This window comes from Rhipicephalus sanguineus, chromosome 6 (assembly GCF_013339695.2).
Source record: "Rhipicephalus sanguineus isolate Rsan-2018 chromosome 6, BIME_Rsan_1.4, whole genome shotgun sequence".
NCBI classification, from domain to species: Eukaryota; Metazoa; Arthropoda; class Arachnida; order Ixodida; family Ixodidae; genus Rhipicephalus; species Rhipicephalus sanguineus.
The window spans coordinates 106401621-106425297 of record NC_051181.1 but is presented as its reverse complement, the minus strand read 5'-3'; the positions used below and the strand labels follow the sequence as shown (position 1 = coordinate 106425297).

At 48.5% G+C, this 23677-nt stretch overlaps 2 protein-coding genes across 2 annotated transcripts in view; both read left to right on the top strand.

Annotated features, from left to right (window-relative positions):
- Nucleotides 1–181: 181 nt before the first annotated feature.
- LOC125756112 (uncharacterized) overlaps nt 182–23677 on the top strand; it is a 109155-nt gene continuing 85659 nt past the window's right edge. The window contains exons 1-3 of the mRNA XM_037664885.1: nt 182–349; nt 1943–2089; nt 2773–3091. Of these exons, the coding sequence (XP_037520813.1) occupies nt 182–349; nt 1943–2089; nt 2773–3091 (634 nt within the window). The remainder of the gene's footprint in view (nt 350–1942; nt 2090–2772; nt 3092–23677) is intronic.
- LOC119396102 (uncharacterized) lies at nt 21367–23304 on the top strand. The gene is made up of 2 exons (XM_037663193.2): nt 21367–22103; nt 23202–23304. Coding segments are annotated over exons 1-2 (372 nt in total). The 5' UTR covers nt 21367–21733; the 3' UTR covers nt 23204–23304.

Sequence of the window (23677 nt, the reverse complement as noted above, 5' to 3'; positions counted from 1 at the left end):
CACCCAATCAGTAGAAGAGTAGAAAGAAGAAGAACCTTCCCAGCTCGTGCAGCAGGGTTCCAATTCGTGTCCTACGACTTCAGTCCTTACGCGCTTATTGTTCGAGACGCAAGCTTCGTTTCTTCAGTATTGCGTCGCCACTGCTTCTGCCTTTCCGTCTTACGCTGACCGCGTGACGAGCATGGCGACAGTCGGAGGCGGAGGGAAAGACGGCCCGTGGACGCCTGCGGTCACACAGCAATCGCCGCCAACCGAGACACGTTCGCGCAAGAAAAAGGACAAGAAGTCTGGGCGTCGTCGCCGAAGTCGCCGCCGAAGGCAAGAAGGAAGCCAGGACAGCAGCTCCAAGGTAGGCAACTGCTCTGAGACTCAAGCATGATGGCTGCTTTTCAGCGCTGACTGCTGGGCCACGCCTTATTGTAGCCGTCATTAAAGGGACTAGTCAACCGCTCAGAATACGAATTGAGATAACCCGACTAATGGAAAGTTTGTCTATTGTATTCGCTAAAACGAACCCTGTTTGTTTGTTTTTTTCATTAAACGCGGACTTATATTTTTATTCCTTCCCTAAAATCGCGAAAGGTGACTTCTAGCGCCTCACGCGGCAAGAAAGAGAAGATGCGTATGATTCCGATCACGTGACCTTTTACTGGTTTGCTCGGTTAATGATATATATGATCTCTATATTAGTGCTAAAATGGAGTACACCTTTTGTTAGTATAGTCTGTCCTAACTTAAAGTGGGCATATACGCCTTCGTTTGTACTGAGCAGAACAGTGGCGCAGCCTTCGATTGACGCATGATCCGATGCTCATGAGCGGCAGCATGAAAGTTGCTAGCGGAGGGCCCACCTGCCGACGAGTTGGAGTAGTACCAGGAGCGCTTGGCTCGCGAGGCGGTAAAGAGGCTCCACGTGACATCGAGCATTAGAAAAACTTATTATACATTCTTTTAATAGGGAAGCTGTTTAAGCCGATGGTTGGGCCGATAGGTGTTCGCAGAAAAAAAACCTCGCTGAGCGATGACGTCACCGTGCGTCGCCTAGCAACGCGTCGCAGGAAGGAAATGAGGAGGAGAGAAGTGTAGAGGAGCAGAAATAAATAAACCAAAATAAAATTTCTTGGCGTGGCGGGATCCGAACCCGGGTACCCACGGTACGAAGGCGAGCGTCGTAACCACTCGGCTATCCTGGCACGCTAGTAGAACGAGCATTTATGGGATCCATAGGATTGCGTTACTTTATGCGAGAGAACGAGGAAAATATAGAGAGAACGAGAAAGAGAAAGAAATAGACAGAGAGACAAAGAAAGAGATAGAAAGAGAAAGAAAGCATAGCATAGCCATGAATAGTAATTGTAGCAAGGATGTGGGAAAGAGAAGTAAGAGTGAGGGGGAGGGAAAGGAGGAGGGGAGAGGGTAACGCATGGCACGCCATGTATGCTACAGTATAGGATGGGGGTGGGAAAGGGAAGTAGGGGAGAGGAGAAGGGGAAAGCCCTCAGTTTCGCAGTTTCCACAGCCTTCCCAACACTATTGCGTAGCTGCGCCAAATTTTTTATTTCAAAAGCGATTGAAAATGCCAAAATGAAGGTGGTCAACCACAGCTACACGGACCCCCGTGAAAGCCGAAAGTTGAGCGTAATGAACAGTTTTGCGAAGAGGGCTATCAGGATCGCTGTCCCCTCTCAGCATTGCTGGAAGGGGGACTTCGCGCTGTACTCTTGAAGGCAAAGCTGAAGCGTCCTCCAGGGTATTTTTTAAAGATGGTTCCGATCGAGGGAGGTGCACGGATTAAAATTCTGTTGCATGGTTCGATCACGACTGTGTACGGATGGCTCGTGTGGTGTGACGCATATGATGGACGATTCAGTTACGTTAACACGGTTTTACCTTTCATTCTAGTGAAGTATGTCTGCTTGAACCTTGTCTCGTCTCCTTTCAGATCTCATCGGGTAAATTGGATGCGAGCTCATCGGGTAAATTGGATGCGAGCGACTTCAGCAAGCGATCGGGCGCCTCCTTTCGCGGCGCGCCCAAGAAGAAAGGCCATGTAGCCGGCTCCGACGTCAGCAGATTGTCGAAAAGAAGCGTGAGTGGGTTTAAGCTTCTTCGCCATGCATTTCCGAAGGTGTCTTGACATATATGCGCAGTCAAAACATTGCAGAATATTATCAGACCACGGGATATTACAGAGGAAGCGTAAATGGGCTTGCTACGAAAATACCAATCACTTAGAGTAAAACAGCCTGAACAAGAAAATCAAGCACAAGAAGAACTTAAGCAAGAACAAGAACAGAAAGAACAACATGAACAAGAGCCACAAGAACAAGAACGGATGCACAGATGAGTGCATGTTTAGAAGTCTCAGACGACTATAGCTTATAAATGATAAGTCATTATTTAGGTCTATCCGATATGCAGGCCCATCCGACGTAGCAATTACCTACCGGTGCACCTATTCCCGTACTGCACAAACAGGCTCAAATCGAACTTAGATTACCGCTGTCTCACTCACTCACTCACTCACTCACTCACTCACTCACTCACTCACTCACTCACTCACTCACTCACTCACTCACTCACTCACTCACTCACTCACTCACTCACTCACTCACTCACTCACTCACTCACTCACTCACTCACTCACTCACTCACTCACTCACTCACTCACTCACTCACTCACTCACTCACTCACTCACTCACTCAAAGTGCGGATCGGTGTACTCGAGAGTCTGCCCACCTTTGACTCACAAAGCAACTTTTTGTGCTCAGGTCGAATGCGAGAACGAGGGCCGAGTGGAAGAAGTGCTGGAGAGGGCGCGTCGCACCCACAAGTCCCCGCGCGTGGGCTTTGTGCAGCTGCTGTGCTTCGCGCTGCTCTTCGGGACGCTGTTCCTGCTCGCGCTGTTCGTGAAGAAGCGAATCGGCCTCGAGCCGTTCAAAAGGTGCACCAGTGAAGGATGCCTCCACCATGCCCAGATGCTGCTCGCCGCGCTCAACATGTCCGTCGACCCATGCGATGACTTCCACGCGTTCGTCTGCGGTTCCTGGGAGCGCCGACTGACCGAGGGCCCTGCAAATGCGGCGCCTGGTGAGTACGCCTCCCTCCAGATCCTGATCGAATGATTGATCGAAAGCATTATTTAACACGATGGCCCGTAACGTTAGAGGTGGTTAAGTATCAGGGGAAGGAAATGATGTTTGATTCTTTAGAAAAGGGGCACAAAGGATACATTTTTTGGTGGCTTAGCCTTGCTGCGCAACCCAGCTATTGTCAGACGTCATCTGTGTAGGTCTAGTACGCTTGTCCCTATGGCAGATTGTGACAGGACCGAAAAAAACAAAACATCATTCCCTTCAATCATTGATCCCTTCGTCATAGGAATCGGTATAACATGAAAGTTAACCATGTATTCACAGTAGTAGAGTTGATTGTTTATTGTACATTGACGTACTAGAGCTTGCACAATATCTATTGGTGTTTAAGGGAACGGGTAAGCCCTATACCCGCCGTGTATTTTAGGCGAACTTTATGTACCTTTTTCTCTATAACCACAAGCGTTACAGTACTTCTTTTACCATCATTGTGATGATAAACCTTTTGCTCTTCTTACTGAAGCAGATTTAGCACTGAAAATTTTAATGCTCGTTTTTTGTAAATTTTTTACTTTACGTACATCATTAGCACTCTGTAATAGGTATTATATGCTGTGTTAAAGAAAAGCACTTCCTCACACAAGAATAATTCTGCTTCGGTATATTTCCTAGCACGTACTCTAAATACTGGCCGGAATCTATGTTCCTAGATACGCGGTTGCTGAGATAAAGGAACAAAAGTACAAAAAAAAAGCATGTTTTAAGATAATCGCGTTTAAAGTGGAAAATGTGCTCTATTTCAAAAGTACCACAAAATAACCGCCACTTGAAGGACTCTTTCAATAGGCGCCAGCCAGATACTCATCACCAATATCACTTTTTCTTTTTGTGTTGAGGCGTCTTGCCTGGCGAGCCTCCTTTGTCGCCTGCTGTGCACCACTGTCCGCGAAGTACTGTCGACGCAGGTGAAGGGTGCGTAGGCCCTGCACTGTGTAGCACCGTGGCGAAATTCCAAAGGAGTTCACACATTCACAAGGGCTATATTGCCGTCATTAAAAGTGAGCACAGCATTAAGAGTGCATATTTTTAATGTTTGGCGTCCTTGAAACGCGTTTTTTGAATCGCGCACCCACACGACATTGTTGGACTACTCGTTGGCGCTTTGAGTTTTCCCATAGAGGCATTTAGCAAGTAATTCGGGATTAGCAAGTTGCTGATAAATTGGCTTAACAGCCTCAAGAACAGATGCTGGAAGGTCTTTGTGATTCTGTGGTTCACCACTCAACCGGGCTTTGTTGAATTTGCACTAGATGTCGGCGTCCTTCGGGCAAAGACCGTGGGATGAATTGGTATCCGTTGATACCATGTGGAAATATGTGATTTCCGCAGAAGTGACCTTTCCTAAACACCTTCTTCGATCTTGGCATCGCACCAGGTTGAAAACCGAAAACAGAGAACTCTAGGAACAACGCGCGCAGACGCGTGCAAAAAAAAAAAAAGAAAACGCGCGCAAAGTGCTTTCGGCTGCGGCTAAACATGGACTCGGCTGATGAAGCACTTGTTGTCAGACCAAATCTCATTCCCACTAAACTTGTCAAAATATTAGTCCCCTTCATTTAGCTGCCCACGCGTGCATCCTGCGAAGCGTAAGAAAGAGGGGCGTAGCAGGCCGCCCCAGAGGTTTCGAAATATGTCAATTTTAGACAAAAAGAAGTCGCGCTAAAACAAACAAATGACTGATTCTGGTTCAGAAAAGGCTGCAGATTTGAAATTGCGCAAAAAGAAAGAAAAATGATGTTTTTCATAATTTTTGGTTACCCTGTCCCCTTAACAGCTATAGCACCGTTTAACTTGTATGCACCCACGTTGACGCCTATTGAAACACCTCGATCCCGACGACTAACGCCAAACATCATGATTTAACCCTTCTGGCAGCTGAAGGAAATATACACCTGGACGGGACATATGCTGAATCCCGCCAAATAATGGCAACAACAAGCAGATAATAAACACTGGTACCCGGTATGCGCGGCTTCAAAGCATCGTCATTTGAGGAGAGAAACGCGAAGGTGTGCGCTCCCAAGTAATAGTTAAACCTACGCCTGTGATCATCCATACGCCACACAGCGCTTCAGGAACGCGAGATGCAGAGTTTGTCGCTTGAGCCGTGAACGCTTGAAGGCGTCCCGCTTCTCGCTGGCGTCTCTCTCGCTGCACCGAAAGCTAAATCTACCGAAGCGTTCCCTATCGGCGCTCGTTGGTGTCATTATGCAGTACTTCGCTATCCCAGGCGGCGACACCGCCCTCCGCCAACCAAGGCCACTGTGAACGGGAGAAGGTGTGAGGGATATACGACGTGTTTGTGAAGCTTCATGCATGAGCGTCGGTAGCGCAGTTAGCACACCCCGAACCTACCGTCGCGGACCGAGAGGTCGTGGTTTCGACTCCTAGGTCATCCAAATTAACGACGCTTTTTCTACTGGCTTTTTCTTTGTAATTTGAATTTCACTGACGTATATCCGCGACGGAAATACGCTAGTGAAGCCTTGGTGGGCTCCGGCATAAAACACTGTCGCGTTAAAAAGAAATTCATGAAAGAGGGCTTCAAAGGACCTGCGAGGTTTTGCATAACCATGGAGACGTGGCTATTCTGTTTCTGGCTAGATCAACCCCCTCCCTCAAACCCTTTGATTCAGCAAGTATTCTCTAATATGTATTTACAGAATATCTGGGATGTTTTAAGCGGGCTGATAAGATGCGCGTCTTTCTGTTGTCGTTGAATATTTGTTCATCAGACTGTGGCATGACCCTTGCGTTATAAGCGCTGTTTTCGTGCCAGTGATAAGGCGATAATCAAATGGTACAGCTTGAGGCATGTGACGTAGACTACATGGCAAGAACGTTAGGGGTGACACTAGTGGTTAAGAGGGTCAGTGTTGGGCGAGTACGTAATGCAACACGTGGTGTATCATAGAGTAATAGGCAAGCAACGTCTCCAAGTGGCCAAGGCTCTGACACGTGGACCAAAGGAGAAACGGCACGTATAGTTTTAGTAGTCGTGGCGACGCCAGACCTCATGGGTGTACACCGTATGCAATTCATTTCAGCAGAGAAGGCCTGTCTGATGTATACGCATAGTAAAGTAGTTTTATTTTTTCGTCGTTGACAAAGGCAATAGGCGGCGATGTAACGGCGGTGGTAGCGATAAAGTCTGGGCCAATGAAGCTCAGCCAGTCGACGCCGTGATGCAACTTTGAGGCTAAGTGGTGACCGACAGTCGGTGCATCACAACGCCAAACGATAACTTTCTGACACTTATAATAAGGAACAGCAAGCGGTTGGTCAGGGCCGTTACGGTGAGTAAGTGAACTATGTCATCCAGAATTCAAAATGTGAAATGTCCTCTCGAAACTCAGCCGCTAGATGAGGTCGTTTGAGGATAGGTATACCGGCGTTGTTCCTCTTCCATGTCACGAAATGTAGTGACGGGAGAAACGCAGGCAAAAGTAACGCGGACTTTATGCATGTGCCTAAGACGCCTCCAAGGCGAAGGCCATCTTCGTCTGTTCCTTCTCAGTCGACTGTATTACGAGGGCTAAAAGACGGAACAATGAATGGTAACACACGGGCGCAGATTCGTGGCACCGGCGTGTTGTCCTTGACGCGTTGTTTAGCGCTCCCCTTGATAAGTTTCGTTATGTTGCCTTGTGCTATAGTTCGCACATTTAGAACACTACTACAAGCGGATTTAGTAAGCTACGCCGATGCGAAGGGTTTGCTGTCCTTGGTGTGCTGAGCTTTAGCTACATGGATGTACACTTCTAAATTTTTTATTGCGCGCGGCGAAGTAGTAATGCTGGCTTACTGAAGCGTTTTTTTTAATTGTGGCAGTGTACACGGACCGCCTGATGGTGGCATTCGCGGAGCGGGCCATCGCTGAACTACAGTCGGACCTACTCAAGATCGCAGGATCTCCTTCCGAAGATGCGAACGCAACCACGTATCTGGCGTCGCAGTTCTTCAGGAGTTGCACCAGGCCCGACGGCAGCGGCGCCGCTTCCTCCGCGACCTCTACCACGTCGAAGATGAAGCTTCAGCGATTCAGAGAGCTGCGCACGAGAATGCGCCTTCCGTGGCCCGAAAGCATGCCTTATGCGACCACGGAACCGCTGGACATCATGCTCGACTTGGCCATCAACTGGAACGAGAACTTCCTCTTCGACGCCCAGCTCGTGAACGTGAGCGGTCGGCCCGTCACGCTGTTCCTGAGCCACGGGAAGCCCCTGACCAGCTGGGTGCACTACGAGGAGCCCGACAACTACGAAGGCCACGTGCAAGAGTACGTTGAGTACATGGGTCTGAGCCAGGCCGCTGGCGGCGACAAAGCCCACCCCCTTCTGCTGAGGAACCTCACTCGCGACATGCTCAGCGTCAAGAGACAAGCCGCGAAGGGCGAGCCGAACCAGACCTGGTTCCGTCTAGACCTGTTCGACAATCCGACGCCGTGGGTCGGGGCCGGACTTTGGCTCGGCTTGCTCAACAAGCATTTTTCTCCAGACATGAGCTGGTCTTCCGACCACTGGGTTGTGGTTGAAGACTACGGGCTCGTCGAAGGCGTACAGAGACTGCTAACTAAGTACAGCAAGAGGGAGTTCTTGATCGGATTGTCGTGGCTCTTTGTGCAGACTCACCTGTGGGTTGTCCTGGACCTTCCGAAACTGAGGTTCCGCAGTGCCGCGAGAGACGACGTCACGTTCTTCTCGACGTTGAAGAAATACAGCTGCCTCGAGTACGTCCAGTCTCGTTTCGGCTCGCTGTTGCCGTTTGGCGAGACCATGGACGCCCTGCCGTCGAGTTCGCCACTCATTTTCGAGTCGCTCGTGAGCTCGGCAGCGTCGCTCGTCGAACGGCTTCCGTGGATCGGGAACGCCCGGCACGCCGCTCTGCAAAAGACCAAGTACTTGACGAGCAGCTCTCTTCCGCGACCGGCCTTCCTCGACTTGGAGAGACGCGAGCAGCTCTTCAGCACATTCCCGCGTATGGGTGCCGACTTCGCCGCTAACTTTGTCGAGGCGTCGTACTGGTTCCAGGCGACGCGCAAGGATCGGTATCGCTTGGGGCTGTACGGTCGCCGCGTCTCTTCGGGCTACGCGCAGCCCTTCTACATCTACGCCCTCAACAGCGTGCACTTCCCGATGGCCCTATTCCAGCCGCCGCTCTACTACAATCACAGCGGCATGGACGTGCTCAACGTGGGTGCGGGCTCGGTGCTGGCGCGCGAGGTTGCCCGTGCGTTCGACCCCAAGGGCGTCACGTTGGACGAAGAAGGCCGCGGAGCGCTGTGGTGGGGGCCGAACCGGTCGCAAGAGTATCACGATCGGCTCGCGTGCAACTTGAACGCCACCGAGTGCTGTTCACCCGTGCAGCTATTCCCCTCCGTGCCGGGCCTGGAGATCGCCTTCAGCACGTTCAAGACGTCACATGATCAGAGGCTACCGGGTCTTGAGAAGTACACCCACGACCAGCTGTTTTTCATAAACTACTGTTACGTTCGTTGCGCCGACAGCCGAGCCAACTACGGTGCCAGTTGTAACGTGCCGCTCAGGAACTTCGAGCCCTTGGCTAAAGCGTTCAAGTGCGAGCGTGGTTCGCGAATGGACCCGCGACGCAAGTGTAGCTTTTTCTTGGGATCATAGTTCACATATCCCGTTGTTACTTTGTTCTCGCGCATTCGTTTAATTGCCCGAGGCGTTTCCCTTCTTTTTGTGGCGATTAGCAATAGACCCCATCAATGTGTGCATTTAATTGTTGTCTGAATGTTTAGCTTTGAACGTGCATTCACGTCGAGCTTATTGTTTCGCGTACTAGATCGTTCAAAGATAACTACATCGCTTTCTACGATTCTGAAAACGCTGAAACACACATATATCGTTCCTCTAACATTGCTGAAACACGGGCCTCGTCGACATTTATGTCAGACTATTTTGCTACCCTTCTTAGAGCTACTGCGAACATTGCCGTACAGCTTTCGGGACTTGCGTTTCGGGACTTGCAATTAAGTTGGAGATTATAAGCTGGGCCTGTTGTCGACCAATGTTGCGATCGCTTGCTATGCTCACGGGCGCCATGGCAAATATGCAGACAGTTTATCATATTTCGCAAATATATCGTATCGACATTTGCATTTTACCTAAAGCATGTACCTATGCGACCACGTTCCATAAGTCTTAAATATCCCGCGGCAACATGAAACACGCCGCGATTACCTATTCTGCTGTGGTACTCTTGTTTGCTAAACCTGATAGTCGTGTTTTGCGTTTCTGAAAAGTAAAAACCGAAATTTCATACACTTGCATAGCTACTCGAATTTCGTTTTTATTGCAGTTAGAGGTTGTGTGCTTTATTAGAAGTGAATGTGAATATTTGCCGCTAGGCAATAGGCGCCCGCGCTTAAGAGCCACTTCAGAGGGCATTTATCGAAAGCATTCAGCAGGTGTACCCCTAGGCATGTGAACAGGGGAAGGGGGGGGGCAGGGGGTCGGAGCGGCCGCTCACCCCAATCCTAACGGGGACGCCAAATCTGCATCATACCTTTACTCAGTTGGACTTGTCCCGTCATTCGTTGAAGTGCAGGGTTGGGACCATTCAGGTTTTTCACGATAATGGCGGCCGAGGGTCTGTGATGTTGGGTTCCAAGAATTGTTCACTTCCCATATTTTCTCCCGGAAAGCAGGGGACCAAGGCATGCTTTTGTGAAAGCACGTCAGCGCTTTACTTTTCATTTTTGCATCAGTTGTGAAGCTTGTTTTCTTTCGGACACGACCAATCTGGGGGAGGGGGGTGGAGGGGAAGCGCTGCAGTGAAACTTGGCCCCTCCCCACCCCTAAACTGACAACCCTTCTTGCACGCCATTGGATGTGCCCACAGCAACTGTAGACACGATGAGAAAGTCAGGGAAATTTCGATCGTGCTTTGCTCTGTAATTGAGACGTTACAAGACCGGAACGGCACGTGTGAAAGCGACAGCAGCCGTCGCCCTATAGGATGACGTGACGCGGGGTCGTTTAATCGCGATGTCGAGAGCATTCGCGTGCGCATCGCGGAGGATAAAAGCGAGCGTTCGCTATAGTTAGTGCCACAGCTGCTCAATAACTGGGCAATACAACGACGTTGACTCGGCGAATGTTCATCTTAAAACTACAGTTGTTCAATTTTTGTTCGTGTTCGCCTTAGAACGCTGGCCTTGTGGATTGTGGTTTCAGCGCCTTGAACAACACGTGTGCAAACATATTGTTTTCTGGAAACTTGATTCCATCGAAAACGTCGGCAACAATGCGTTTCTTTGATCTCGATTCTGAAAGCGAGACAAAAGCGGCGACGTCACTGTGACTTAACGGCAACCGTCACGCAACGTCCGGAGTCTTGAAATATGGCTTGGAACTTCCAGCGAACCGTTTTTTGAACTACGCCGCTTGAGGCAACACAAGCTGGCTCCCTGCGGTCTTTTGCGAAACGCTTTCTGTTCGGACGGTTCGAATACGTCCTCTGTGCATCGAGTGCTGACTTGCGCTGCCTGTGTTCTTCATTGTGTCGAATGTCAGAACGCACCTGGAGCTCTGACTTCGGACGGTCGACTTGCCCATCGTACATTGATTCTGTCTCGATCGAGAGAACAACAGCGCACCACTGCGAGTGAGCCTGCAAGCAAGAAAGCAGCCCAAGTAAGGAGGCACCGTGTTATCATGAACAAAGGCCACCTTGCCCTCTGCGCGCTCGTTGTTCTACTGGCGATCGTGCTAACAGCGGCGCATCCCGCTGGTGCACGAAACCAGGCGCCGCAATCGACGGCGAGGACCAACAAGCCGCGTGCCGGTGGTCCGGGCATTATGACCAACAACAACAACGGCAACAACAAGTGCAATCAGGACGACAAGGACAAAGAGGACGAGGAGAAGCAGCAGAAGACGAAGTAGGGAGCTGGACACCCGCTCGTCTTTTTAACCGAACAACGAAATTATGTGCTCTTCTTGAGAGAGCCCTCAGATGTGCGAGTCTCGTTTGTTGGCCCGGTTTATATATGGAGACTGTCTCGTCAGAATGTCCGTGAATACGCTTGTCTGCACCTATGTACGACAGATAGAGTTGTCCAATAAAATACTATTCCTGTGACGAGCGAGCTTGTTGTTCATGAGGGCGACTGAGTGGGAGCGAGTACCGGTGTGCGGTGCTTCCACTGAGGCACTCTCGTTGACATTGTTTTTCACTCTTTTTTTGTTTCTACTTTTGCAACTGATGTTCGGTTCTAGCAGTTCAAAATGCTAGCAGCTCTATATGTACGAGTGCTGCGACGTTTTCTGTGCTGAAATGTGTATTCAAAGCTATACCAATTACATTTCGAACAAAGTGTGCCATGTAGGTGTCTTAAAATCGTGGTCACTCACATAGTTGTGTTAGCGACGACGTGATTACGAAACGTCAAACGGCTGCAAAAGATATATGTGATCGTGTCCGACCAGAAACGTTGATTGCGGTGACCTTAGTTAGCGCCGCAGTCACATCGTACCAATGACGTTCAAAATGACATACTGGTAGGATAGTAGGTATGACATCATAAACGCTGCAACGTAGTTGCCGCCGTGACCCGTTGCCTTCTGTTGTCGGCTGACTGATTTATTGTGCTGCAGTGTACCTGTACATGCCATCGTAGTGGATGGTTCAGCACTTCGATGGTGTTTTCGTGCCTAGTAGAGCAGAATTGGTAAACAAGGAAACTTCAGCACATGGAAATGACACGGGAATATAGACGAGACAGGGCGAAGTGCTGACTTCCAACAAATAGCTTTAATCGAAACGGACCTTGCACACATATAGCCTCCCAACCCACGCATGCGCGTGGACTCACCACAAGGTGCATAATCATGCACAGGTACAATCAACATGAGCTACTCTCTGCCACCTTGATGCCTGCGCTGCTGCGCGTGTCTCAGGAATTCCAAGTTCTTCGCTTGAGAGTCTGATCGATCAAGTGCTAGTGCACCAGTGCCCTGCAGGGGCAGTGTAGCAACCCCAACGCCAACAATCACCTAAGTGAACGCGAATGCCCACGTTTGAAGATAGTATAGCAGATTCCGTTCAAGAAATGTCACAAACTTCCAAAAGAAGGCACAAGCTTTCATGCTCATCATAATTAAGAAAATTAAGACCCTATGATTATGCATTAACCTGAATAATTATCGTTCATTTAAATCATCTCATTCATCTACAAAATGTCCTTGATATTTTTTTTTCATATACTGCCACCCGATACTACAGGTCACTCACTACCAGGGGCCTATTTCTGATAATGGGCTGAGCACCTTGCTACAATGAACCTTAAGCTGGTCATGAAATTATGTAGATTTGGGCACGTCAGCATGATATGTAGCTGTTTAGCTCACAAAATACACGCGAAAAATAAAGCTACAGTCTGTACGCCTTTTTAGTGTCTATGTTTATTTCTCTCGCTAAAAAAGTCAGTTTCACCGCAAGGGCAAAGCAATGAATGCGGTAGCAACAAATCGTAGTGTAATAGGCTGGGCAGCTAGCTCTTTTGGATTAGATCTCGCGTAAATCTACAAAACGCTAGTGTAATAGAATACGGCCGCTCCAGGGAGAGATGCTCTTTCCACGCAGTCTCTTCGCGTTGAGAGCTCAGCACGTCGAAGGGTTACGAACCGCCCGCTGATGGCTGCCGAGATAGCGCGCGCGGCAGCGATCGCGCCCACGCCCTTAGGATCAAAGTTGAAAGTGTCTGCTCGAGCGGCATCCTCCCCCCTCCCCCTTCGCGTCTTTTCATGCTCGTTCAAGAGGGGCGGGGCGTTTTCTCTCTGCTTCGACGGCAAGCCTCCCGAGCGGGTTGATGTTATCGCATGCGCCCTCCGAGCGACGGAGATGGGCCGGCTCGTTTGCTCTCTGCTTCAGCCGCGTTCGTCGGCCCCGCTCGCGCGCTTTTATCCCGCGATAAAACATTCGATGCGCGGGGGGATGTTATCAATTTGGACTTTATACGGGACATGACGGCGACAGCAAAAACCCGTCGAGAGTGTCCATATAATGGTTATGCCTAACCGTTTGGTTATGCCGTACAGGTCTGTGGGCTTCTAGGATAAAATACGGGAGAATAAGATCCGTTTATAAAAGTTTTGTTTTAGAGAAGCTTTATTTGCGCAGTCGTTCCGCTTTTTAGCTGAAGTATCGCTCAACACCAGCCGACACAAGCCCTGCAGACATATACCGTCATTCCCATCGCGGCAACGGCGCCCCTGATGGAATTCGCATAGACGGTGGCGCCAGATTTCCCTCTAGGTATTATTGTGAGAAACTCTATGGGCGTAGCTTGTCGTGCTAATTTCAATATCTCGGAGGCCAAGCTAATGCAGCCATTCTTGTCAAACCTAAAGCGACGCAAACAGCGAACGAATCCCTGAAACAACGCCGCGATGGTCGCATTTCGATGGGGGCGAAATGCTAGAGGCTCGTGCACTTACATAACCTACACGTTAGAGAACACCAGGTGGACGAAATTTCCGGACCCTTCATGCAGATTGTTCACAAATCAAAGAAAACGATTGCTAGATCAACCTCTCCGAAGGATGGGCTTAAATTTATCCCTTCCGGTGATTCTTTCCTTTGGTGCAACTGAAATGGGCTTTAGCCACAGGAACGTTTGCGCAGCCGTGTGCGAGTTTTTACGGGAAACAAAAAGAATAGAATGTTAAGTTTATGCACCATTTCACTGTTTCAACCTATTCAAATGTTTTCTTTTTTTTTAACATCTGGGTTGTACCAGTGAATCTAATTTTTAAACCATTCATTCCTAAACATATTCGGATTGTAAAAGAATTTAATTTCTAAAATAAGGTACCACCTGTTTTATGGCCGATCCCCCGCGGTGGGTTGCGCCAAGTAACTGAGGATCAGCCAACCAACCAACCTCCACTACGGCGTGCCTCATAATCATGTCGCGGTTTTGGCTCGTAAAACCGCGGATATTATTATCAGAAAACAATGCCTAGTTATAACCAATACCTCGCTGCCTAAGCATTGGGACGCATATCTAAAGATTATAAACATCCGTTGTGAACGATAGGTCTAAACAGTGCATAAAGATGGCGTCTTAAATCCTAAGTGGGTGGCTGCCACGTCACCTTGATACCTGGATACCTATACGCTACGCAGTCTTTGTGATAGCAAAAGCGCAACGCTGCCGAAGAGATCACCGTGCGTGAAACACACACCCCGCCCCTCCTTCTTCCCTATTTGTTTTCGCATGTGGTGGCGTAACTCACGCTATACTAGAATTATCTATTGTGCCTAGTTAGACAACCATTTTCGCGGAAAGCTGGACCACTTCTGAAAAAAACGTTAGAGGGGACCTCCGCCCCGTTTGTGCGCATCCCTAGACGGCACTTGAAATGCGCTGTGTCTGGTCACAGTTGCGTGTGACTAGCTGCGTTGCGGGCGAGCGCGAACGAACATGAAACCGGCTCCACGGCTGTGCTAACGCTCTTTGTTCGCATCCATTGAAAGCGAGCGTCAGGAAGGATTACTTTTTTTTTCTTCTTGAAACAGCAGCGCAAGGTCATTCGAGGAGATTTCCATGGATGTGACATGTATGTGCCCAGTTTGTCTTTACTCACACAAAAGAGAGAGAGGGAGACAGCGAAAGGGAGAGAAGTTGCGCCGTCTGAAAACATAAAAGAAGAAGAAACCGAACAAAACCAATGTTGTGCTGAAGCACAGAAAAAAAAAAGAAATTGGAGGGACCCTAATTCTTGACTTAAGTATCTGGTAGTGGCCCTCCCACCTCGATGTTCGAGTTCCCAGGTGCATTTTTTGGGTCGCCTTGGTGTTCGGCACACTGCCGAAGCTTATCTCGGAAATGAAATCGACGAGGGCGGCGAAACAGGCTTGTTGGTCAGTCATGGCAGAAACGTCATCTGGATGGCACAACAAAACTTGGACACAAGAAAGAACGTAGAGGACGATACGAGCGCTAGAGAGTGAAGATGCGAGCGCTTGTCTCTTCCTCTACGTTTCTCTCTGAGTACATGTTTTGTTGCGCCATTCAGATAACATATCTCGGAAGCCACGTAGAAAGAAACTCGTCGTTTAGACCTGCTCCATCAGGCGCCGCAACGATCGAAGCTGCTCACAAGCGAAGCATCTGCTCTTTCAGGAACTCATTAAATTAATTTTCATTAATTATTTGGATGGTTAATTGACACTGATATTAAGTAAACATATGCTCTGACGTCACAGGTATTCACTATAACTGTTAACTTGAACCCGAAATATTGATTTAGTACCACATTTAATTTTTAAAACACATTGTCTGAGTATTCGGAAAACCGGAAGTAATTAAGTGCTCAACCGGAAGTGCTTGGAAGAGCAACAAGAGTGTCACTCGTTGCTTGTGCCACTAAAAACCATCAAACATTTCTGTCGACGTGCTAGGAACATCAGGATGGCGTCAGCATAAAACGTGGCCGCGGATATTCAAATGACAATGTCTTGAATCAAAGCTGTTTGAATGCTATGTGCAATAAAAGTTGGCGATTCGACGTAAAAACAAAGATGCTGCCCGTGGAACTTACTTCAAGTATGCATATATAGCTATCGTAGGTCTGTAGTGCCTTATGCATTTGCCTAAGGCGACTTGAAGGCGAAAGCCGTATTCTTCTCAATCGACTGTGTTAACCCCCCACTAAAGCTTTCCGCACCCAACGTGGTTTTGCACTGCCTGCGGAATCGGCCCAGCTTTGACCAAGCGATGATGAGATGTCATGCGATGATGTGATCGGGTGACGCCATCACATAATACTGATTCTTTTGCATCACTTGTGTTGACGCCGACGCCGCCGACGGTCACTTTTTGCGTTTGATGATGCACCTATGGATGTCCGCCTTAATAACAGCTCTGAGTTTGAACCATAAGGTTGGGTAAATACCATAGGCGTGCGCACGGGGAGAGCGGGCAGGAGGGGGGGGGCGACTGCCCCCCCCCTATTCACCTAAGAGGGGGGTCCATTGTCACTCCCACACATTCACATAATAGGGAGGGGGGGGCGCTGCGACTCGGGGGTGGCGTAATGTCAGCGCCATACATTGACATAATTGGGAGGGGGGCGCTGCGACGAAGCTTGCCCCCCCCCTCCCCCCTGAAGGGGAACCTTGCGCACGCCTATGGTCAATACCATTTTGACAATCACTCCCTCGTTGCAAGCAGACCGCGTTTGCTTCTCAGTTGCTAAAGTTACATGTTAAACTTCAGATACACTAGGTTCTCAGTACCAGCCGCAGTAACGAACGAGTTCCTAACAGTCTAAAATGCAAGTTGCATTTCTTTCTGCAGGTGTAGCAAGTAGCAGTGATCACATGTAGATTCGCAGATCACTGTAGTTCCATTGGTTTGCTTCTCTTGTCTCTTTGATATACTTACGGGAAGGTCACCACGGAATCAGCAATACAGCGTTTGTTTTACCACTAAACCTAAAAATCAGACATCTACATGAGTGCAGAAAACGCAATTGCCTGCAGTGAAATATTTATTTCCGGCTTGTTACTCCAAGCTCATCGATGGTTCCATCTGTGGTGGCGTACTAACATTCGAACCATGCTCATTGCTGATCGTTGTCAGCGGCGGCCGAACTGGGTGTCCACGTTGCCCACTATTCGAATGGAAGGCGGCTGGAAGCCGATGCCGAAGCGGCCCAAAAAGAACAACGGTCCCAGCGTAGTGGGTGCCGGGGCAGCCGGCGCATGTCCGCAGCATGCCGGTTGCACAACGATTACGTTAGACCTGCTTCGCGTCGTTCTCGTCGGCGTGTTGTTGCCCGGGGTCTCGTTGTTGCTCACGTTGTGCGATTCATCCAACTGCGCAAGATGCAGGCCTGCCAGCAGAACGCAGGAGATCGCGAAAACTTGCATCGAGGTTTGTGGACCCGCGAAGAACGTCATTGTCCCGAGGAAGGCTTTGGGTTTATCCAATCGGGAGGTCTGTTAAACGAATGCCTAACGCCCGCCTGTGGTTCAAAAGAACGGTGTCTTTAGTTGTTTCTATTGCGCACTTATAGAAATGGAAGATTTTAGGAAGCTTTGAGTAGAGCTGGTAACTAGAGCAGCGCAGGAGGGCTAACAGATGCGTAAAGAACTTTCTCAAGCTATCTAAGGGACCGAGGAGCCTCTTGTCTTCTTGCTCTCAGACACCACAGAAGTTGAGGCTTGCTGAGGACTTCGAACAAAGCTGCACTCACAGTGGACGAAAAGCGTGTACCGGCGCACATGGAACGCCTGCACAGGTTTATCCTGAAGACAAGTGTCTTCGGTTTTCGCCGAGTGTTTGATCCCGCGTGGCTCGAGATCCTTTGCTTGAGGACGCGCGCTACGGGGCTAGTATATATACACAACCTCTGGCCTGCCGTGCGTATTTACGGAATTGGGGCTGACGTGTCCGACAAAGTGGCATGACCTGTCATTGTACGCCTATGCCTCGCGCCTACATCATTGCCCAGTGAGAAGCATGGGTGAGCTGAACATCTCGAACCAACCGGGTTACGAAGTTCAGCTCTGCGAGATGCGATATCCATGACAAAAGGAGTCATGGGCATTATTGCCTGTTTCTGTTCTATGAGTGATCAATGTATCGTTTTTCTTTTAAAATCTGTTCTCGTATTTGGTTTCACTCTAAAAATATTCATGAGAGAAAAAGAATGCAATGTTAGACAAAGATGTCGTTCTAATTATTGTAGTGGCTTCTGTGTCGCTTCTTGCGGCGGTATTGAATTCTTTCCCAAACCGTCGACAACGCATTCACGTGAAGTGTCCTTTTGTGCTCGGAGGATGCAGGAGGCGTATGATGCAAGCTGCCGACAAATCGCTTTTTTCTCAGAGCATAATTTAACAAGGTTAATTGTGAGAACTACACTAGCACTGTATGGTAGCGCTAGTGAAGAAAGCAGACGGAAATGCACAGCGGAGCAACTCGAACAATGCTCGCGCCACTTGGGCCAAGGACGCGGATCGGTCAAAAACGGCACCCTGGGAAATTTGGCACGAGGCCGTCATTTGCAGATGAAACGTCCGTGGCCCCGCTACGCTGGACATTACAGGAACGAGTGCTGCTTATTTATAACGCCGCTGAATAGCTTCCACAGCGAGCGCGGCTCGGACCTTAAAGCGGTCGGGCTAGCGGCCGACGGTGGCCAGTTGCGACCTGGAAACCTGTGTCAACACGCCACGTCTGTTCTCGGAGACGGATTCCTGCTAATGGTCACTGCCATCGTGCTTAAGCATTGTGCTGAGGAGCATGGTATCCGCATGTCTTCATCGTTATGTGGCACTATAAGCATTGCTCCATTGCCAAATACCGAAAAGAAAGCAAGAAATATGTAGCCAGAACGCTAGAGGGAAATAGGTGTAGTAAATGCAGATTCAAACAAATAAGGATGTCGGGTATGCTGTGCCTGACTGGAGACCCCAGCACCCGAATGCACACACTCAGAGCATGTAGCGACAAAAACAAGATCATTACACCATATATCACACATACATAACACAGTTTCATGAAAAGTAAACAACGGAACAAGGTGCATAGTTTTATAGACACAAAGGAATGTTAAAGAAATTACAAGTCACTAACGAAAACCTGAAGAACATAAAATTTCTATATACAGAACTTTTTAATCACTGGGACAGGAAAGGAGATAAGCCTAAATATTCTTCTTGAAAGACTTCAGAGACACGAATTTCAGAATGATTTCATGATCTGTGCATGTCTGTTGAGAAGCCCGTAAGGCTCATTATCATCATCACTATATAATATTCTGACTGTAACGTTGACTTCATGTTACCGGCGCCAGCATTAAATCGCTGGCCTAATGAAAGGTCAGATGAGGCGGCATAAATACTTACACCAATAAAACAGCTCGCTAGCACAGTTTTTGTTGGGCTTTTTTCGGACGGGCACACATGACGTCCACATCAAACTTTATATCTCTCCCGAGCGCCCCACTTGAATCCACGAATTTAGATTCGGTACGTTACGAAACACGACACGAGGCTACGAGGATATTTGATCAGTACACGTCTACGACGCAGACGTTTCTACACAAAATCAAGGGCAACTTTGAGCCGATTGTCGACGTCGCTTTCGGAAGGGTGTTGCTGAAAACTCTATTCAACTGTAGCAGCGAACATCCGCCTTAACGGGACTGACAACCGATTTTTCTTGACCCAGTTTTTTACGGCGCAACGGAAAGCTCCCCCTCGGTAGGGGTTAAACGTGCAGCAGTTGACTCCGAAAGCGCGTGGATATTTTGTCAGCAGAATTTCCCGATCTGAGAAGCCACTAAAAAAAACTTTGAGTCTCTCCTCCAGCAACACTGAGAAGCGACAGCGTTGCCGATAGCCCTCCTCGCAAACTGTTCATTATGCTCATGGTCTTGCTTTCACAGGAGTGAGTTCAACTGTGGTTAACCACCTTCATTTTGATATTTTCAATCGTTTTTGAATATAAAAATCAGGTAGAATAGGTTTTCCGAACGCTCGTCGTCACGTGAAGTCCCTTTACCGCATCGCAATGCAGGCGCTCCTCGTACTTCTCCAACTCGTCGGAAGGTGTCGCTAGTCCCTCAGCTAACAACTTTCATGCTGCCGCTCATGAGCATCGGATCATACGTCAAGGGAAGGCCGCGTCACTTTTCTGCTCAGTACAAACGAAGGCATATCTGCACGTTTTAAGTTATAAAAGATTATAATAAAAAGGGAACTGCATTTCAACACTAATATAGACAATTAACCGCGTACACCAATGGATCATGCGCTTATGGGCTTCCTTGGCAACCAATACAAGTGCACTTGCGAGGAACCCACTACGCTATAAATCATTGTAATTTTTGAGAAGTAGGGCAGCAGGCACTGTGCCATTTTTCGTCATTCTACGGAGAGCCGTGCTATCTGCTAACGGCATGGCAATGCATTATGCGCACTTTGTTGATGCTGTGCCTGATGGCGACGAAGAATTATGGCAGAGACCTTTGTAATGGGTTGGAAGCAATCAACAACCTACTCGTTGCGCAATTCGCATTGTGTGACGCCTGGTTATAGAATTCGCGTTGTGCGACGCTTGGTGCTTATTTTACTCTTCTACCACACTATATTGCATATGCTAATGTGCTTCGTTCCCGACACGAAGCCTGTATAGGACCTTTTTGCAAAGCAGTTTCAACCACCGGCATGGCTCAGAGGTTGAATACTGGGCTCACACGCAGAGGACCCATGTTCGAACCTCGTTCCATCCTGGAATTTTTCTTATTCGTTTTTTTTTTCTTATTTCGAGCGATACTAAAGGTCCCGTGATGGGGATCATATGCATCTTCACTATTTTGCCGCGTGGGGCGCCAAAAGTCATTTTTCGCGACTGTAGTATAGAAATAAAATACAAATCCGCATTTAATAAAAGAAACGGTTCGTTTTAATCGATACAATAGACAATCTTTCCTTTAGTGAGGTTATCTCAATTCCTGTACTGAGCGGTTGTCTGTCCCTTTAACGCTAGTCTTGCCCAACATAGCCATTCTATTTCCATGTGTGCGAGTCATCAGTTGTGGAGCTACAGCAGCGACGATGAAAAATCAATATATCAAAATTCTGCCGTACTGAAGGGACCTCCGTAGTTGCCAATAATTACTATATCTGTAGCTTCCCGTTATAATTTTTTCCCGGAATGATTGCTGCCCATCACGGCCTTCTTCATCAGTTCAGCAACGCCGCAACGCAGCGCTATCAACTAGGCTATTAACTAAAGATCACACAAAAGCTGTGTCTAAAGTCACCTAAGGCTCATCGCATCGGGATACCGAACACGTTACGCCTCTGCTTTGCTAAATGTAACCAGCGGTGCGTCAACGCTAGCCGTATTGTTACCACCTTGAGATTGCGCAGATGTCGCCGCAGCCTCGTGTCCAGCGACATAACACCGCTTATTCCGCCTCCCTCGCCTCAACGACCTTCAGCCTCGAATGCTTAAGTCTCCTCCCACCATTCTCTGCAGGTATCGCGACTCACAGTGTGTGCCGTGAGATTCGTCGCCGGGCACGCTGATCAAACAGCGACGACCCCAAAAAACCAACTACGCGCCAGGAAGCACCCATTCAGCGTAGGCCCTCGTGACCATGCATGCGTGCTTGATTGTATATATATGCACGCGGATCCCCACGAAAGGGCTTCCAAATAATAGTTGCTCCGAAGCGCGCCCCCCAAGTCACGCCATTTGCGAGCTCATTTTCATTTTGTGTAAATCCAAGACTGATTTTGCCTGCGGGTCGCGCGACAAACTGCTCAGCGTCTCCGTTCTCGGTTATACGAGTGAGTGCCACATTTTACAAACAGCCGAAACCGAAGTGACCGACGACTTTGTTCGTAACGGAGAATCTCCTACAAATCGGCAAAATGAACGGTTTCTACGGCCTTGTCTTCGCATGCTTCGTGGTTCCGACGCTGCAGTTGGCTTCAAGTATGCCGACTAAGAAGGCAATGATGGACAACGGAAGTATGAAGGGGCACGGGAAGCAGCAAGGGTCGCCTGGCTGGTAACATAATGCCGAGCACGATATCGCCGTCCAGTGCACCGAGTGGCGAAGACGAGGACGAGTCCATGGAAAGCGAGAGCAAGGAAGCGGATCAGATCGGCGAAGGTGCGAAGAACTGCACGATGCCGGGTATGGACATGAGCGAAAAAAAGGACATGGCCAACGGCGGCATGAAAGGCGGCGCGACAGCCTCCCCAACAAAAGCCATGATGAACAACGGCAACATGGGCATGCGCATGACAAAGGCAAACTGCACCGATCAGCCAATGGGAGGCATGAGGAGAGGTGGTGGGAATAACATGAGGCCATCGACGATGATGATGAACGAGAGGGGCAAGATGCAGTCTGCAATGACGACGCCGAAGGGACGTCGAAATTGTAAGCGTTTTCCGAAACGTGTAGTTGGCGATGAAAGTTTGCTCAATTTTAGGATCCCACGAAAAATTCAAATTTAAGCCCCGTTCTTGCTTGCCGATAGGAAAACAGTAGAATTTTACATCGGTCACGTGCCCTAGCGCTAGCAGCAGCTTTCCGTTCAGGCTGCGTGGCCAAGGTAAACAGATTCGTGGGTCAGATACACAAATGTTTTAATCCCTAAGTTATCCTTGCGGTTTACCGCAGGGCTTTGACTAACAATATTTCAGCATCAGGATTGACTAGCATATCATCTTAAGAAAAAAAAAAACCTAACAGGTTTTCGTGGTTTTTTACCAGATTCTGAGTCCCAAAAGGTTTTTCCCTCGACTCTTATGTAGTCTTCCTGTGTGGGCGCTTCGATTGTATACGATTTCATTTTTCACGGTATATTTCTAACTGTTGTGCTTTTTCTAAAAGATTGGTCGTGAACTTCTTACGCTAATTCGGTAGGTTGGTTCTTAATGTCTGATGCCAGTGAACTTGATCAGCAGAAATGCTAGCGATGGTAGCTGGCCAATTATAAACTGCTATCCCTAATGACAGGCTTAATGATTCCGGCTTGTGTGGCTGAATTCAGGAAACATTTTGTTCGGAACAGCGCTGCTTATAACCGGCCAGTTGCCTTCTCTCACTTACCTACGCAATCACAATGACCGCGAATGTTTTTATTTAGCAGCTGTAGCGTACAAACTGCTCCTAAACAGACGCCTAACGAGAAGGAGCCCAGATGACCGAAGCGCGGCAGCCGATTGCTTCCGCGACTAAAAAAAAAAAAAACCGCCCTAATGTTTTCGGTAACATTCTATGACGGCAAGATCACCGGCCGCGCTCCTGATGATGTCAGTCTTGAGGGCGCGCCCACTGATCCAGGCTTTGGGGTGGAAATTCCGCTGCTTCCTAAATTTCTACCCGTCTGCGCACGTGCCAAATCTCTGAGCTGGACTTGTAAACTCGTGCCTTTCTAGCTGTGTCGTTCACTGCTTAATATTGTGGCTGTCTAGAAACAAACATAATGCCCTTATGTACGTGTCCAATATTTTGATTTTTTTTTTCTTACAGAACAGCACTTGCCTGAGGAATATGGTCTTGACTCTTCATCGCGGCTCAATAACCTGCCTAAATAAAACCAGCAGCTGGGATTCAAAGAAAAACACCTGACACCATATGCATTCGACAATTTGCAGTAATCTTTAAAAGTCGGCGTTTTCATCTATACATAGCCACTTCCGACAGCTCCCTTTGCAACAGGTGACATTCACTTTGGAGACTCGATAACAGAAAGTCATGTATCAGACTGACACTTCGAACGATTCCCTCGTTGGCACGCGAATGTTTAGTAACAGGTAGATCTAACACTCGGTGAAGGAGATAGCAGAGAGTTGGCATTGGAGACGTCACACAGAGATCGAAGGAAGTTGCACGAGCGAAATGATAAGACAGTATACGCTTGTTTTTATTTCGCATACCAAATTATGCGCAGCAATCACATTATCCTACGGTAGGCAGCTCACATCATGAGATAGTACAAATTAAAA